This window comes from Ambystoma mexicanum, chromosome 5q (assembly GCF_040938575.1).
Source record: "Ambystoma mexicanum isolate Mex_15411 chromosome 5q, UKY_AmexF1_1, whole genome shotgun sequence".
Taxonomy (NCBI): Eukaryota; Metazoa; Chordata; class Amphibia; order Caudata; family Ambystomatidae; genus Ambystoma; species Ambystoma mexicanum.
In genome coordinates this window covers 117,758,661-117,776,528 of record NC_090933.1, presented here as the reverse complement: position 1 = coordinate 117,776,528, position 17,868 = coordinate 117,758,661, and the positions used below count along the sequence as shown (strand labels likewise).

The window sequence follows — 17,868 nt, the reverse complement described above, 5'->3', positions numbered from 1 at the left end:
AAATTTCATCCACCCCATCTCTTTGCATTTAAGGGTGTCCACCCACTCCCCCTTGCATTTTGAGGTGTACACCCACATTACCCCGGGCATATCCATGCCCCTAATCATCCCTTTTCACTGTCCCCCTTTTATATTTGTGGCCACTTAAAAAATGGGATTTCATTATTTCCTTCTTTCCGCGCGCTCTGTTCGTTGATTGGAACACTCTCGTCAAGCTGACATACTTTTTGGGAAATACCCCATGCCTACTCAGTCCAAGGCCTTGTGCTTTAAGCCGTGTCCAGACTGCGCCTGGCAAATTTCAATCTCAGATTTGCACCAGATTTGTTTATTGGTGTTGTAAAACCTTTATTCGGCACAAAGCCATAAAAAGTATAGACAATTATAAAAAAGTTTCATACAATATACATTCCAATTCAATATTATAATCAGTTTAAATGTATATAAATGCTCATAAAAGATAACACTTGTTTTATCCATTTTTATATATTTTGTAATAACAATCACATCAAAGAAGCATCATAACCCTAAAATGGAAGGGGCATAGATACGAGGGCCCCCTCATCCAAACATTTCATTGTAAGACATATTACCCCTGCCGAGTTATGGCTTAGTTTCCCTTATTCTGTTTTAACTTAATTTACAATTTGGGCCATGGTTAAGAGCAAAGATTTGTTTATATTGCTTGGGAGAAGAGCAAGCAGGATTGCGGGTCATGCCAGTCCATGCACCTGAAGGCCCTGCGGGAGAGGGTGGCGAAGATCTTCACTTATGTCCACAAGGCAAAGGGTGGGGCTCTGTGGTCGAGGTCGCACACCTGGACCAACGCTCCAAGGAACAAGCAAAGCCTCGCAAGGAAAATAACAAAAAGAAGCAGCATCGGAAGAGGTCCCACTCCCTGAGTGACCTCTTGCACCGACATTCATCTTCGAAGAAGAGCCACCCCTCCAGGGAGTCCCCTGATGGTCTGGTGCAGGTACCTTTTCCTACTGCAGTCCACAATGCCGGAGGAATGGGAGAACCTCCGCCTGAAGATGTTGGACATCTTCTCCAAGGCCCCTGGTGGCTCTGGCCTCAATACCTGTGGTGCAGGCAATGGCGCTGTCCGATCCGGCTATGGTGCTGCGACTGGCAGAGAAATATCTGGGGACCACACCCACACGCTTAATGGCCTTAGACCAGATGGAGGCAGAGGTCTCTCAGTGCTGACAGGCCCTGCCTTTGGGAGCTACGTCGTCTTCGGTGCAACCAGTGCCGCGGGCACCGCAGCTCAGCTGGAATACATTCTACTCCCTAGGAACGCCTTCATGTCAAGGATGTAAGACGTCTATGATGAGGAGGGCGACCAGGTTCCTTTCGAGCTTGAACCTATGGGTTCTAAAGAGACATGGGATTTCCCAGAAGAATCCTATGGGAAGGTGAGGACGTGTTGGGCCTGGCAGAGGATCTGGCCACGACACCTCCCCGGTCGGAGATGGAATTTTTGCCAGCTCGTACCCTAGGAAAGTCTCACGCCACTTTCCAGTGCTTGATGGCTAAGGTGGCCAGTACTTTGTTCTATCTGCTCTGTCCATTTGCAATGTTCAGTTTGAGCGTAGCAATATTCTGGACGGTGCCCCCAAGGAAGAGACGCTCATGCCCTTCAATGTGGCAGTGGATGCCCCAATATTGGGTGTGTGGGATAAACCTGCCTCTATTCCAGCAGTGGACAATGATCTGGCGAGGAAACACAGTCCCGCTCCATCGAATTGAGGCTTTTTTTCCTCCTATGCTTCACCTGAGACTTGCTGGTTCAGGCTGTGACTGCTAGCCTGAAGACTTCAACCTTTCCATCCCTTCCACAAAACAGGGAACGTAAAAGGTTTGATGCATGGGACAAGAGAGTGTTTGCAGTCTTTGAGCAGAGTGGCTAATGTGGCTGAGTTTTCCTCGAAGGGAGAGATGAAGGTCGGCTTCCCGTCCTTGGTCTCTGACGGCAAGGAGGCGGCGCATCAAATGCTGCAGTCGGGACTGGACACAGCGAACTGTGTGGGAAGGGTCATAGCCACCAACACAGTGGTCAGGTGCCACTAATGGCTGGGGATGTCAGGGTTTGTGACCCATGTCCAGACCAGGCTATTGGATATGCTGTTTGACGGCCATAAACCCTTTGGAGCTAAGAATGACAATGCCCTCCAGAAGGTCCAGTTATTCAAAGCAACTGCTAAGTCTTTGGGGCGAGCAGTACAACAGCCTTCTGCAGAGAAGTCGTCTCTCCCATCAAACCTCAGCAGCCTGAACCTTCATGCTTTGCTACTGAGAGACTGAGTAGCAAGGGGCGGAACTTGTCAGGCAATGTCCTCAATGTGCTCCTTTCAGCTCGGAGGCCCGCTACAAAACCCATTTATACCTGCCGTTGGCTAAATTATGTATCTGGTGTTGGGAGAGGGACATGGATCTTTTATCCTGTCCTCTATCCGCTGTGTTGAATTTTCTGCTATCTTTGACCCAGGTGGGCCTGCAGAATGGCACTGTGAAGGGGTACCATGCCGCTCTTTTGGTATTCAAGAGGTCCCCAGGACAGGGCTCGTTTTTCACAATCCCCACTCTTATGCCGTTCTTGTGGGGTTTTGTAACCAGTTTCCTCCCTGCCAGTTTGTGGTTCCGGCATGAGATTTGAATTTAGTATTGATGCTATGAGTGCTCCATTTTAGCCCCTTCATTCCTGTTCTAGCATATTGCTCCCCATTAAGGTGATTTTCCTGGTTGCCATCACTTCCATGAGACAGGGAGGTAAAACGGACAAAGCCTGGAGCTCAGTCACCTATTTGCCTTGTTTCCAAAAGGGTGACGTTGAGAATGGGACACTCCTTTCTGCTGAAGGTGGCCTCAGATTTCCATCTCGATCAGAAGATCCATCTTCCTCTATTTTTTCCTCCACTTCACTGTTTCAAGGCAGAGAAGCGATTCTTCCGGCTGGACCCAATATGGACTCTTAAGTTCTAAGTCTCTCGTACTAAAGATGCTAGAAGGATTATCAGCTTTTCGTTGATTACTTGATCGTGTTGGAAGGGCTTTGACCAAACAAACCCTGTCTAGGTGGATCATTCTCTGCATCTCAGAATGCTATGATCTGGCTGGTAACGATGTACCCGAGGGTCTCAAGCTCATTCTACCAGGGGAGTGACTGCCACCCCTGCCCAGCAGAGGGGAGTCCCAGTCCTGGCTATGTGCCAGGCGGAAATATGGGTGTCCTTAGACACATTTTCTAAGCATTACTGCTTGGATTCCCTTTGCCGGCCACAATGCCTGTTTTGTTAGGGCAGTCCTCCAGCTTACTGGTCTTGCTTACTTCCTCCCTCCAGGTTTACGTACTGCTTTGGGAGTCTATCATAGATGAGGACTCTGTGAGGGAAAGGATCCATTAGAAGAACAAATTATTTACCTCTCGGTTATGTTCTTTCTGATGGATGTTCTTTCCACTGATTTCTTATCGCCCTCCCTACCTGCCCCTCTTAGCAGGATGCTAATACACCATGGGTTCTACGGTTCCTCAGCTTCAGAGTGCTTGGGAAAAGGTTGGAAAAAGGTTGGAACTGACGTCGCAAGGCACTACGCTGCATATATACTGATCCCAACATCATGTCCAGCGAGGGGCTCGTAGTGGCGTCGGATGGAGCTGACACAGAGCCGCCCTGCACCCCTGACGGTGGAATAGTTTCTGCAGAACTGCTGCACTGGGATAGGCATATCTTAGATGAGAAATCCGTTGGAAGGACCATCCATCACACAGAACATTACTTGGTTTAGCAATTTGTTCTTTACTCTGATCCCACTCTATATGTTATTATGTATTTAAACTTTTATACAGCACTGGTCCTACCCATAGCATCTCGGAGTGCTTCCCAAAGTTCAATGGGATGAGGAGAAAAATATGTTACAATGGTTTATAGAACCAGATAGGTAGATAACAATAGATAATGGATAGTCAGGAATGAGGTCTGGCAGGATAAGGTGGGGCAAAAGAGATTGATGTTTAGGCTTTTGTGGAAAGTGATGATCGAAAAAGCAGCACAGATGTCAGTGGGAGGCTTTTCTAGATTCTGGGCAATCATTGGGGGAAGACTTGTATTTGTATGCAGATTATCTTCAGAGTGGGTCATGTAGGATAATTTGCTTGGTGAAATTCTGTAACCCCCTGCTGTGTTTCCCTGCAGATCACTTCTGAAGACCATGGGCCAGAGCTGCTGGCTAGCACCCCCAAAGAGTCCTACTTTGTAGACTTTTTACGCGATGCACCAGAGGCCACTGGAGATGAACCTGATGATGTTGAATTGGATGCCCCCAAAGTTTATGAGCCCATTCCATCCTTTGGTCAATTGTCTGAAAGGCTTGAAATGCTTATGCAGCAGTACAATGAAGCCATCAGGGGCTCGAGGATGGATCTAGTGTTCTTCAAGGTACTGCTTTGAGTTGTTTTAATATCAGCTCTGGAAATTTTCTTTGCTAATGAAAACAATGTTACAGAGTACATGCATTGTTTCCTGATTTGAGAACATCCTCTGAACCTTATCCCCATAGAGTACCTTTCTACACGCTTGCTTCCATAATGACCTTATCACACAGAAAGCAGAAACAGTTGCCCATTCTGTAAAAAGAGAATGACAGCAACTTGTTTAAAAGGAGTGTACATTGATTTAGTGAAGCATTGTGATATTTACTCTCTCAGTAATGAAACTGCACCTTATGCTCCTTTGCTTTGCCAATTTAATGGGAATCTGCAACTTTATATCCTTATTGTGGGTTATTTATGGCTTTAGTTTAAATGCAAGGCCTTTCCTCAGAGGGCAGAGTTGCAAAGAGGTTAATGGGGGGCTTCAATTGCGTTTAGTGGTATCTCTATGCAATGTTTGCTCTGTGGCTTAATCAATGTAATGGTGGAGTACAACATGTGTCGCAATGGCTGTGACAGGATCATGATAGGATAAAGCTGGGGCAGACTTCGCCCCCAGGGAAGCTCTGGTGAGTTGTCTGTAGCAGGTAGATGCTTGAATTTCTAACTTTACTTTATTAATTTGTTGAAAAAGAAATCAATGGTAGTAATTTGATTATTATTTATAATTGACGAACTGTGATTATGGAACAGGATGAAGTAAATCTTTCCTTTTTATTAATATTGAGTATCAAGAGGTATCATTGAAATAGATTTACTAGAAGTTGAATGTTTGTTTGTTTTTGCAATACAAATTGGGTGTGCAGGGGACAGCAGAGTTCCACAAAGGTGTGGACATCTGCTGTTTCCAATTGATTGTACAACCTTTTTATTTTATTTTTTAAACTCTATTATTTTTTAACAATAACCAACAACAATAAAAAAACAAACAAAACATAAGTCACCCAGGCACTTCTGCATGAATTCCACTCTACATTTTCATCATGGAGCGATTTTGCGGCCATGCTGCCCTGGTCTACCACGGTTCGTCTGGTCAGTCTCAGATCCATTTCTCTTGCACATCAGCTCATTTAGGGGGCACGACATACATCTGTCCATTGTCTAGTTATTGTTCCTCCACTCTCCTGGGGTAATCTGTACCACTCTCTGCCCCTTGCCCAAATAGGTCATTCATCATGGAGTTCCATGCTAGTATCTTTTGCCCACTTTCCCCTTCCCCCCTCCTCTGCACTGCTCTTATCCACACCACTGTTTCCGCCAGTGCCCACTTCTTGAGATCAGACCACCCTGAGTCTATAGTTGGGCCCGCCCTGGAGTTCCATGCCATTGCTATCCGACTTTTGGCCAATATGCACACCAAATCCTTAATTTTGACCAGGTGCGTCCTTTGTCTGCCTCCTCTGAGGGGAAAAAGGCTCAAGAAGTATGACTTGGGATTCCATACTTGCATTTGGATTCCACCCCCGCCACTTTCTCCTTGATTCCATCACTGGACAAGTACAAAACATATGCAACATGTCTGCTTCTTCATCAGAGCAGCGGGGGCATTTGCAAGCTTCTCCTAGTCTCGTCATGGTCATCCTTCTGGACGTAAGGTATGCCCTGTGCATAAGGTATAACTGCGCTTGTCTGAACCTTGCATTCCTGGACACCTTTTTTTGGATATCTCAGTACTCTAGTCCATTCCTGTTCGCTAAAGGGCCTCTGGAGCTCCCCTTCCCAGTGTTCTCTCATTTGTAGCACCTGTGCGTTGCTGGATTCTAACAACTGTTCATATAATCTAGAGACCGTGTGTCACCCTTATATGTTGTACCACACATCCAACCCTTCCCCTATATCATCTTCCTCTGGCCATTCTGCCCATCTCTTCTTGATCATCGTTATCATGCTGGTATATAGAATAAACTGGCCTCTGTGTATATCTTGGTTCTTTACAATGTTCTGGAATTCCACCCATTGTCCCTCCTTCCTCAGATCTCCTATCTGTGCCACGCCCCTGGCCTCCCTCTGGGATCGATATGTTGCGAGAGTTCCTGTGTCCGGGCCTGCAAATTCCGCTAGGGGGATCTGTGTCGAGCAGGGGTCTAGTTTACAAACCGTGCTCCACAGGGTTATTGCTAGTCTGACCATGTTTGACAGGGTCTTGTTCAGGGATTTATCGATCCATGGCAGTTCCCTTAATTAGTATAGTTTCAGCTGGAAAAGTATTGTCTGTTGTCTCTTCCCCCAGCCATTTCACCACAAATTGCATTTGTCCCACCAGGTAGGACTTTTCAAAGTCCTGCAATTGAATTCCTCCTGCTTCATAGTCTCTTTGCAGAGTCGTCATGGCAATCCTGCACCTCTCCCCACACCCCCCCCCACAGGAACTTTCATGCTATTGTTTTCAGTTTTGTGAAGAAGGCCTTGAGTATGTCATATGGGATGTTCATGAAGTACTAGAGCATGCATGGCAATACCACCATATTCAAGACGGCCTCCCTCCCCATCATTCCCTGCGGAAGTGTCCCCCAGAAGTCCATAGCCTTTTGTGTTCTATCAAGGGCTGCATGCGTGTTGATTTTGTGTGCGTCTGCGGCGTCATGGTGTATTTCTATCCCCAAAAATCAGAAGGAGCGCGGTGCCCACATAAGGCTCAGATCTGGAAGTTGATTTGAGGGGACCAGTCTTAGGTCTGCCAGAGGGGAATAGTGAGGACTTTTCTTTATTGATGGCTATCCCTGAGAGTCTAGTGTACGCATCAAGCGCTTCTAGCAAGCAGGACAGGTTTTCTCGCGGGTTCCCCACAAAAAGGAGCATGTCATTGGGATACAGCGAAATTTGATGCACCGCTCCGTCTATGTCTATCCCTATATCCCCATACTCCGCTCTAAAGAAAACCGCCAGTGGTTCCAGGGCCAATATATACAACATCAGTGACAGCGGTATCCCTGCTTGGTTCCTCTGTATATCCTCCAGCCCTCTGAGATGTGACATCCCGTTTTCACTCTAGCTCTGGGATCCTTATTCAGCAGCCTAATCCACTGAAGGAACCCTTCTGCTATTCCAAAATGGGAGAGGACACTCAACAACCACTCCCAATTCACCGAATCGAAGGCCTTAAGAGCATCTAATGGCGCTATACCGCATTCGGCCCGTCTGCGGTTTGTCCGTTCTACCACGTAGTGGAGCCTTCAGAGATTCTATGACATGTTTCTCCCCGGCACGTAACCCGTCTGATCCGAATAGATCAACGTGGGTATCACCCATTTTAGGAGGTTAGCAAGCACTGCCGTAAGGATTTTGGCATCTTGATTAATGAGGGAAATCGGCCTATATGAGGCACACTCCAGCAGTGATTTCCTGGGTTTGAGGATCGGTATGATTACTGATTCCGACATGCTGCCTGACAACTGTTCCTTCTCATACGCCTCTTGATACGTTTCAAGCAATTTCGAAGCTATAATGCCCTTATGTGTCTTGTAGAATTCACCCGGGAGCCCATCAGGTCCTGGGAATTTGCCAGATGGGAGTTTGTTGATTACTGTCTTTATTTCTTCCACTGCAATGGGCTAGTCTAATAATTGGGCCTGTTCTTCTGCTAGTTCAGCAATCTTATCTCTGCCAGGGCATCTGCTATATCGCCTGGCTCCACCTCTGGGTTAGGGGCATATAATCGCTCATAAAAGCAGGAAAATAGTATGTTAATGCCCTCCTAGTTTCTGACCTCTATCCCCGCTTCATCGTTTATTGCATTAATTGGGTTTCTTCTACATTCCTGCTTGTTGAGCCAGGCCAGAAGCCGGCCAGGTTTGTCCCCCCCCCTGCATGCAGCTGCTGTATATATTTCCCATAGTCCAGTGTTCCTAGTTTCTCCCAGAGTTATGCATCTCAGTCTCAGCGCCATTAGTTCTCTAGGTTCCCCCCCACAATCCCTGCCCGGCTCCCCCAATTCCATCTCCCTTTCCAGGTTGCCAAGCTCTGCCAGGGCTTCCCCTCTTAGTCCCCCCATTTTCCCTATTGCTGCCCCCCTTATCACCACTTTGAACACATCCCAGAGCGTACCATTACTCTCTATGCTTCGCATGTTGTGCTCATAATAATCTTCTATCACACCATGCAAGTATTCCTCAAATACGCTCTCCTTCAATGCCTCTGCCCTCAGCTGCCATGTTGGTATCAGAGCCCTTGTATGGGTGTGTGCCCATGTTGCTAATAATGGTGCATGGTCGGATAATGTGCGTGCTTTGAAAGAGTTCACAGGGATAAATATTATAGATTAGTTATTCACAGACATCTAATCTTTATTTGTATATATAACATGGGGTGCACTATAGTGTGTAGCCGTGTACCTTTCTCCAGACGTCCGCCAGCTGCAATCGTGTCAAGATCGTTTGTAACGCCTTGGCTGCGGGTGCTGAATTCCTGTGTTTGTCATCCGACCTGTCGAGGAGCAGGTCCAGCATGTAATTGAAGTCTCCCGCCCAGATGAACATTGGTTCTCTGTACTGGGCCAGTTTGGGCACAATTCTACTAAAGAATTCCATTGCATCGTGATTCAGAGCATATATGTTTATCAGGCATATCTCTTTACTCTCCAGCGTTCCGTGCACTAGCACTAGTCTTCCTTCTGTGTCGCATTCTTGCTTTATTAGCTGAAATGGTAACCCTGTTGCAACCTATATCAGTACTCCCCTAGCATAGTTCGATTAGGTGGAACTGTACAAATGTCCTCCCCATTTCTTGTCCACTTTGGTTTGTTGCTCCCGTGTTAGGTGAGTCTCTTACAACAGAGTATATGCCTGGCTAAACAGGATGAAGGTTAAGATAGCAATAAGTCTTTTAACGTAGGCGTTGAGCCACCTAACATTCCAAGTTGCAACCGTTATCTCATCTATTAGCTGTCTCTCTTTTGGCTCTGCCGTCCCATTGCCTTCTGTTTGCCCAATTCCCCGTGTCTCCATCTCTCGACCTCCATCTGCTATACAGACCATGTCTTCATCTGCGACTACACCGATTTTGCAGAATGTGATCATCGCCTCTTTCACAAAGGACTCTGGTAGGGTGAGAGAGTTGCTACCTGCATTGGATTTTCTGCGGAGACCAGTGAGGGTGTCTCCACTGGCTCCAGTGGGTTCCTCAATGGAGTCTACTGTCCCATCTACAGTAGTTTGTAGGGCGAGCAGCTGCCTGAGAATGTTTACTCAGACCTTGAGCATGAGCCAAGGGCCCATGACACAGGAAGGTTCTCCATGCCAGTATCCATACCTGCCTTTTGCTCCTCCAAGAGATTTCAGCCCTGTTCCATTCTGGTTTCACAGTTCGCACCCAGGCCAGCACCAAGGGTCATGTCGCTGGACATTCTCACCACCCTCCAAACTTTACCGGCTGAAATTCAGCATAGGCTGCCTGCTGCTCCTGCTCGTGGGCCGGCTCGCAGTCCTCTCAGGCCACAACGTAAGCCATGCCCTACCAAGCCAAAGCGTCAGCCGCTGCCACCCATAGGTCCTTGACACCAGTGGAGGAGGATCCACCATGTACTGACACTCTTACCAACACAGATACCACATCTACTCATACTGACGAGTATGAGGATTATGTCCCTGCTGACTGAGAACCTCTGGGTACCGATGTGCCCACCAGGACTTCTCCACCGAATGTGATTGGCTCATTGCAGGCCATGATTGCAAAGGCATCAAAGCTTTTCAGTCTGATGCCAGAGAAGAAGATAGAGGGGTTTCTATTTCAGTGCTGTGAGTCCTCGAGGAAGACCGACATGTCAGTTCCTTTGTTGGACAACTTCTGGGAGGAAGGTTTGGCACTTATGAAGACACCAAGTACCACATCTTCCAAGGGAGACAGGCTGGAGAAGAAGTCCAGGGTCCAGGACTCGACCCCCAGGTGCCTGAGGTCACAGCCTTCTCAAGATTCAGTGGTTTCGGCCGACTGCAGGAAGTGCCTGGAACCACTCGTCCAATCCATTGTCCTCTTCCGTGGTGCCCCTGAACCAGGAAGGCAAGAAGCTGGATGCAATAGACGAACGCTTCATTTACTCCACAGCTTCCACCATCAAGGCCGCCAATGCCCTTGCCATCCTGTCTTGCTACAGCAGGGAGTTTTGGTATAGGCTCGGGCCAATATTGGATTTCCTGACAAGAAGACTGAAGCCCTAGCCCTGTTTCAGGGCGGCCAGGTGGCCTTGGGCCATGCCATCACGGTGGCTCTGGACATAGCAAACTCTGGGTTCCGCCAGATGGGCAATGGGGTGGTCCTGCAATGCCAAGGTTGGTGAAAGCCGCGAACTTCAGAGCAGACGTATAGTCCAAGCTTGTGGGCATGCCTTTTGATGAGGACAATTTGTTTGGAAAGTCAGTGGACGAGATGCTCCAAGCTATCAAGATTGATACAGAGACAGCACGCTCCCTGGGGTCCCTGCAGCAGTGGCGATTATCTTTTTGTTTGATAGGGAAGGTCCTCAGGTCCTCCAAGGGTTACTCTATCCCTTATCAGTCCTCATGCACCTCCACACAGGAAGCCTACAAGGGCTGATCCCAAGCCTTCGCCAACAGGCCAGTCACAGATGCCCATGCATGCCTGAACCGGCCATGGATCTGGCCCCCCACTTTTACACCCCAATAGGCGGCCGGCTAGAGAACTTTGTCAAACATTGGAAAACCATCAACACGGATAAATGTGTGCTGGACATTCTTCAACAAGGACATGTCCTGGATTTTCAACACAGGTGCCCTTGCGTTCCTTCTGTAGCTTGTCAAGAACTGCACATGGATCAACTGTTCAGGCCATGTTAATAAAAGGGGCGAACAGCCTGTCCCTCAACGACTACAGGGCTTCGGAGTGTACTCCAAATAATTTCTCGTACGGAAAATGTCAGGAGGGTGGGGGCCGATCCTGGACTTAAGATGCTTCAACAAGTACTTAAAGTCCCAAAAGTTCAGGATGGTCATGTTGCAGCATGTGCTCGACTAGCTGGAGGAAGGGGACTTTTTGGCAACTCTGGACCCGGAGAACGCATACTTTCACATCCCCATTCACCTGGCACATCAGAAGTTCCTGCGTTTTGTGGTCCAGGGATAGCAGTACCAGTTCAAGGCCCTGCCTTTCAGCCTAAAATCGGCACTCAGAATGTTCACAAAGTGCTTGGCCCCGCCTCAAGGGCATCCACATCTACCCTTATCTGGATTGGCTCGCTCATCCGCTCCTGCTCGCACACGCTGGTGACCCAGCACAGCGGAGAACATATGCCTTCTGGCAGAGCTCAGATTCTCAATCAACTATCCAAAGTCCTGCGTGGTGCCATCGCAGAACGCTGTGCTGCTCGTTGCTCGGCTCAACACAGTTGCATGTCTGGCGATCCCTTTCATGTATAGGGTGTCCAGCGGCTGTCAGCAGTGCCCATCACAACTATCCAGTACATCAAGTCTCTGCTGGACATGATGTCTGCCTGCATCTATCCGATACCCTTCTTCCTGCTCCAGATGCTGACTCTCCAGGAATTCCTAGACTCCAGGTGGCAGCAGGTCTCAGGCAATTGGACGGACAAGGTCACCCTCAATCAGGCATTCCGGAAAGCTCTAAAGTGGTGGGCGGTGTGCCCTCATCTCACTCAAGGAGCTCCGTTTCAGATTCCTCAGTACCACACCACGGTCCCCACGGACACCTCCCTGGAAGGTTGGGGAGCCCACATATATAACGGTCACATTGCAGAGGCCTCTGGCTCCCAGAGCTGAAGGGCTTTCACATCAACGTCTTGGAGCTCAGGGCAGTGTTCTGGGCCCTCAAGTCCTTCCTACCGCAGCTACAGGGGAAGGTGGTGCAGATCTTTACGGACAACACCACCACCAAAATCTACATCCTGAAACTGGGTGGGACACGCTCTCCTGCTCTCTGCCTGAAAGCTGAGTCCCTGTTGCGCTGGACCATTCTTCAGGACATGTTCCTTGTTCCCTTTCAACTGGCAGACATCAAGAACAGCACACGCTCAGCAGGGAGCTCCGGTCTTGCCACGAGTGGGAACTTCAGCAGGCACAGGTGTCTCAGCTCTTCAGTGGGTGGGTTCTTCCATAGGACAACCCCTTCACAACGACAACCATCTCCAAGTGCCTGAGGGTTGCCAGCAGGTACCCTCAGCCGAGGAATCTGAAGGACGCTTTCTCTGTCCAGTGGGAAGGGCTCTTCCTGTATGCCATCCCTCTGCTCTTGCTACGTGTGATTTACACACCCAGACATTGCCATTGCAGGATGATGCTCATCGCGCCGACATGGCTGCGGCAGATCTTGTACCGGATCTGCTCCATCTCTCACTGGCTCCATCCATCTATCTACCTCCTCTCCCGGAACTTCTCTCCAGATAAAACGGAGCAATACTGCACCACGACCGTGTCGCTGAGCCTCACGCCCTGGCTACTGCAGCAATAGAGTTTGGACACTATTCCCTGCTGCTTGAGTGCAAGAAGATCCTGGCCACGGCCAGGGCGTCCTCTAAGTTGACGTTTTATGGCCATAAATGGAAGCGCTTCACAGCCAAGCCTGGACTGGCTCACTCATCAATCAAAGTTCATCTGGATGCCCTTTCTAGGTGCACCCAGGCGCTAGGCAAGTCCTCCCTGTGGTTGTACAGACTCGGCAAAGAGTTCCTCTTTGGACTTTCCTGCTGGTGAAGGCTCCTGCCACGGCTTGGGAGCTGAACATAGTTTTGACTAAGCTCATAGAGCCTACAATAAAAAAAAAATGTATTTGTGTTTTGATTTCCAACTACAATAGAAAGAAATCTTTCACAGTTACATACTAAATAATATAAAAACGTATAATTGATAAAATGATTTAAAATTATACCAAAGTAATACAAGTTGTCTTTATAGGTGGATGGGACAAAATTGCTGAGATATGTGTTACAGATCTTTTCCTTATCCCCAACTTCTACTGTTTGCATATGTCACCAGAGCCTTTCACCAGGTTTATCGGAGAGGGAGAAGGGGGGTGGAGGAAAGGCCTTATCTCCAACTAGCTTAAACGCTGTAATTTTATTTCCTCATCTACTCCCCCAATTCCACCTAATTTCTCCACAATTTTGCAGAGCGGATCACATAGGGCTAAAATGCTGCTTTGTGCTTGGCCCCCCATCAGACTGACCCAACAAACCACTGTTCCCTGTGCCATGGCCAAAAATCTCTTCCGATCTTCCTCAAGCAGCGTACATCCTAGGACCAAATTCTTGATAGTTTCTTTTACTGCGGTCCACCCACATAACCTACAGCTCAAATCTGTTGTTAAGCCGTACCACCTACCCACCCTCAAGAGTTTGGAGTTGGTTCATTCGGAACCAGAGGTATAGGGACCTTCTTTTAGAGCATGGAAAAAAGAGTATGTACCTCGGAATTTGATCTCTCATGTGCACAAGTATTGCATATTCCTTATAAAGTCTTGATTTAGGCATGTCTTCTGATGTTTTACCCCAGTCGTAGTCAAATAACTTTTGTTTTACTTTTGACTGATTTACAAGCAACTCTTCTTCTGAAGAGCCTATTTCTAAGAGAAGTTCGGACATCCCTGCCTTCATTCAGGTGATAGTCTCCAGAAGTTTTCAGGAGGTTGAGGAGGTTTCAAACAACAATGATCTTGGTCACTCTGGATTTGACAAGGAGAACATGGTACCTGGAACATCTGGATTTGGCCATCTGCTCACCTCTTCATTTGCCTCAGCAGACAGATCGCCTATCCCAGTTGAAAAGTTGGGTGCTCCACCCGAACTCAGAGTCCCTCAACCTACATTGTGGCTCTTGAAAGCATGAGGTGTGATGACTGGGACCTTTTGGAAGAGCTACTTGAGGTGCTGCAGGCTTCACACAGACCATGTACAAGATAATTGTATGCGTGCAGATGGAGAAGGTTTGAGACGTGGTGCAGGGTACACAGGATCTGTCTGATCACTTGCTCCACCAATTCAGTGATGGAGTTCCTTCTGTCACTGGCCTCTTCAGGCCCTCGGGTACAAACAAAGGGTATTTGGTGACCCTGTGGGTTTTCAAAAGGTCCACGGATTAAGGTTCTTTCTTTACGATCCCAGTTATGGCCCAATTCCTCAAATGTCTTGTGAATAGGTTTCCGCCCATCCCTTTCACTGTCCCGGATCGGGACTTTAATTTGGTCTTGCTTTTTCTTATGGCGGCTCAGTTTGAGCCTATGCACTGCTGTTCTTTAAGAGTGCTCATGCTGAAAAATGTCTTTTTGATTGCAATCACATCAGCCAGAAGGGCAGTCAGGTACAAGGGCATAGTGATATAGTATATGTATGGCGACCAACGTTAAATCCGGAGTCCAAGACTGGCGCATTAAGTCATGACAAACCGATGGCCGAGTCGAGATGCACTACACCCCCTGTCAAAAACTTTTCCAAGCAGCTGATGCGGGAGAAGAATCATAGAAAGAACATTACCGGTAAGTAATTTCTCCATCTCTCGTACTAGAGTCTAGAAAAGATTATCAGCTTTTTGTTGGTTACGCTGGTGCTCGGGCTGGGAGGGCTGTGAACTAACGGACCCTGTCCAGGTGGATTATTCTCTGCATCTCAGAAATGCTGTGATCTGGCTGGGAAGGATGTGCCTGAGTGTCTCTGAGCTCATTCTACCTGAGCAGTGGCCGCCACTGCTGCCCTTCCGAGGATTGTGGAATTGGGCCGTAACCGGGATCGTGAAGAAAGGACCTTGATCCAGGGACATTTTGAAAACTGTCAGGGCTGCCAAATACTCTTTCACTGTTTGTACCCGAGGGCCTAAAGAGACCAGTGACAGAAGGAACTCCATCACTGAAGTGATGGGGCAAGTGATCAGATCGATCCCACGTTCCTTGCACCACGCCGCAATCCTCCATCTACACACATACAGCAGTATTGTAGATGGTCTGAGTGCAGCCAGCAGCACCTCGTATACCTCTTCTGAGAGGTCCCAGTCATCACACCTCATCCTCGCGAGCCACGCATGTAGGTTGATGGAATCCGGGTTCGGGTGGAGCACCCGACCTTCTGACTGGGATAGGAGGTCTAGACACCGGATAGGTGGACAGATGGCCAAGTCCAGATTTTCCAGGTACCAAGTTCTCCTCGCCAAATCCGCGGCGATCAAGATCATGGTTGTTTGAAAACTTCTCAACCTCCTGAGAACCCACGGGATGACGGGAATAGTGGTGGGGGGGCATAGTGGTCGTCGAAGACACAGTCCACCAGAAAAGTATCCCTCAGTGCACCACTTGCTGGGAATTCCCTCAAACAGAACTGAGGAATTCATGGCAGGAACATCGATCAGAAAGAACATTTCCAAGCAGTAAATAATTTGTTATTAATTTAAAAAAAGACATGCTGAACTTTGTTGCAGGTTGACAGTAATTTGTATTTGTTTATTTGTAGAGCGCACCTGGTCCAAAGGCATCTGCGCGCATAACTTATGTTACAGTTGCATATGAACAACAGAGTACATTTACAGATATTTACAAAGAGCATGAGCGCATATCTTATGTTGCAGTTACATACGCGCTACAAAGTGCAATGACACATATTTACAATAAGCATGAGTGAAAAAGTACACAGTCCAGTAAACAGTAAGTAAAAACGAAAAGGGCTATACGGCAGGGAGGCAGCTAGAAATTAATGTCGACTGAAAAGTACCATAGTAAGAGAGCTATTGTATAAATACAAGGTAATATACAGCAAGACGGCTTTAGACATCTTGGGACACCAGCCATGTCTTGGCTTGGTGCTTAAAGGAGTGGAAAGATGGCTCATTCCTAGTGGGGTTGGGCAAGGAGTTCCATAATTTAGCATCGAGGACAGGGAAACTCACCCCGCCCGCTTTTTTGAAGTTTGTATCTGGGTACGTTGAGACTATGCGCTTGGGCAGATTTCAGTGCGCGAGTAGAAGTGTGCTGAACAAATCGATTTACCAAGTAAGTGGGGGTGTGATTGTTCACACATTTATGTGTGAGGGCGAGCATTTTAAGTGATATTCTTTGGGTGACTGATAACCAATGAAGGCTTTGTCTAGTGTCAGAGATGTGTGTGTGGCAGCCCTAATGACATTGTTTTGAGTAACCTGGAGTTTGTTTAGGTTGCATTGGCTAGTCCCTAGATACAGTGCATTGCAGTAATCTAATTTAGACATAACCAGTGTTCTGGCGAGAGTAATGCAGTTAGGCGTGGTCCGGAAAGGGCGGCAAGCTGAGATCAGTTTGCATGTGTATGCAGAGGCTACAAGAACAGCGTTTATTTGTTGAGTGAAAGTGTAGAATCGAGGTAGATTGCAAGGGTTTTAGTATTATTAGAGAACTGGATGGTATTACCATCGATGTTGAAGGCTTTGAAGGCTGGGTCCAATTTGTTGATCCGGTTCTGTGAGCCGAGGATGAGGAGCTCTGTCTTTTCATCATTGAGACAGAGCTAGTGTTGGGCCATCCACGCCTGTATCACTTGATAGACCTCATTCAAAGCCTTGGTGTCTATAATGTGGTCCTCCGTAATAGGAATAAGTATCTGGGTGTCGTCCGCATAGTTGGTGTATGTGACACCCAGATAGTCAAGTATGTCAAATAGGGGTTTGGTGAACACATTATAGAGTGTGAGAGAAACACAAGATCCTTCGGTGACCCCACATAGAACTGGTGATGGATCGGCAGAGGCAGAGGGGGAGAAGACCCTCATGGACCTATTGTTCAAGAACGATCTAATCCAGGTAGTGGTTTTGTCAGAGAAATGAGCAGCAGTTTTGAGGTGTTGACAAAGGATTTGGTGATTGACCAAGTCAAATTCCGCTGATAGATCGAGAAGAAGTATTTGCCATTATCTTTGAGGTCCTCAATTTGTGTCTTAAGGTCAATAAGCGCAGTCTCGGTTCGATATTGTCTATCTTTTAACATAGGGATGGTTTGATAGTGATCAAAAGACACAGATTTTTTTTTTACAGATCATCATAGTAGGTACTAGAGCAGTGATTGGGCCTCTTCCCTGTGTTTAGACATCTCTAAACCCAGGGGAGCATAGAGGTATGAAATTAAAGGGGTTGGAGTACATGTAGAAATTACTGAAAACACTCTAGTCCTTTTCTTGTGGCACAGCATAACCAATAAACTCAAAGTTCCAAGGATGAAGTGCTGAATGGGTGCTGCTGGGATTCAAGTCTGTGCCCTTCAGGCTGAGCACAAATGTGGGAGGCAAGAGCTTATCTGCCTCAGCTATGCACCACCTTATTAAAGTACTTTTAGGGCAAATATGTACACGGTGGAAGTGTTGGTTTTTAATGATCTGGGACGGTAGATGTCAATAGGCCTCATTACAACCCAGGCGTTAAGGGTTTAGCGGCGCCGTTGGCGCCGTTAACCCTTAATGCCTGATTACCATTTTAACGCCTGCCTTTAGCAGGCGTTAAAATGCAAGGCGCTAACCCGCCTTGGTG

The 17,868-nt window shown here is 47.6% G+C and overlaps 1 protein-coding gene across 1 annotated transcript in view; it reads left to right on the top strand.

Annotated features, from left to right (window-relative positions):
• Window positions 1-17,868, top strand: part of LOC138497282 (dynein axonemal heavy chain 5-like) — a 1,499,851-nt gene that overhangs the window by 858,514 nt on the left and 623,469 nt on the right. Inside the window, exon 55 of the mRNA XM_069620634.1 lies at window positions 4,197-4,439. Within this exon, the coding sequence (XP_069476735.1) occupies window positions 4,197-4,439 (243 nt within the window). The remainder of the gene's footprint in view (window positions 1-4,196; window positions 4,440-17,868) is intronic.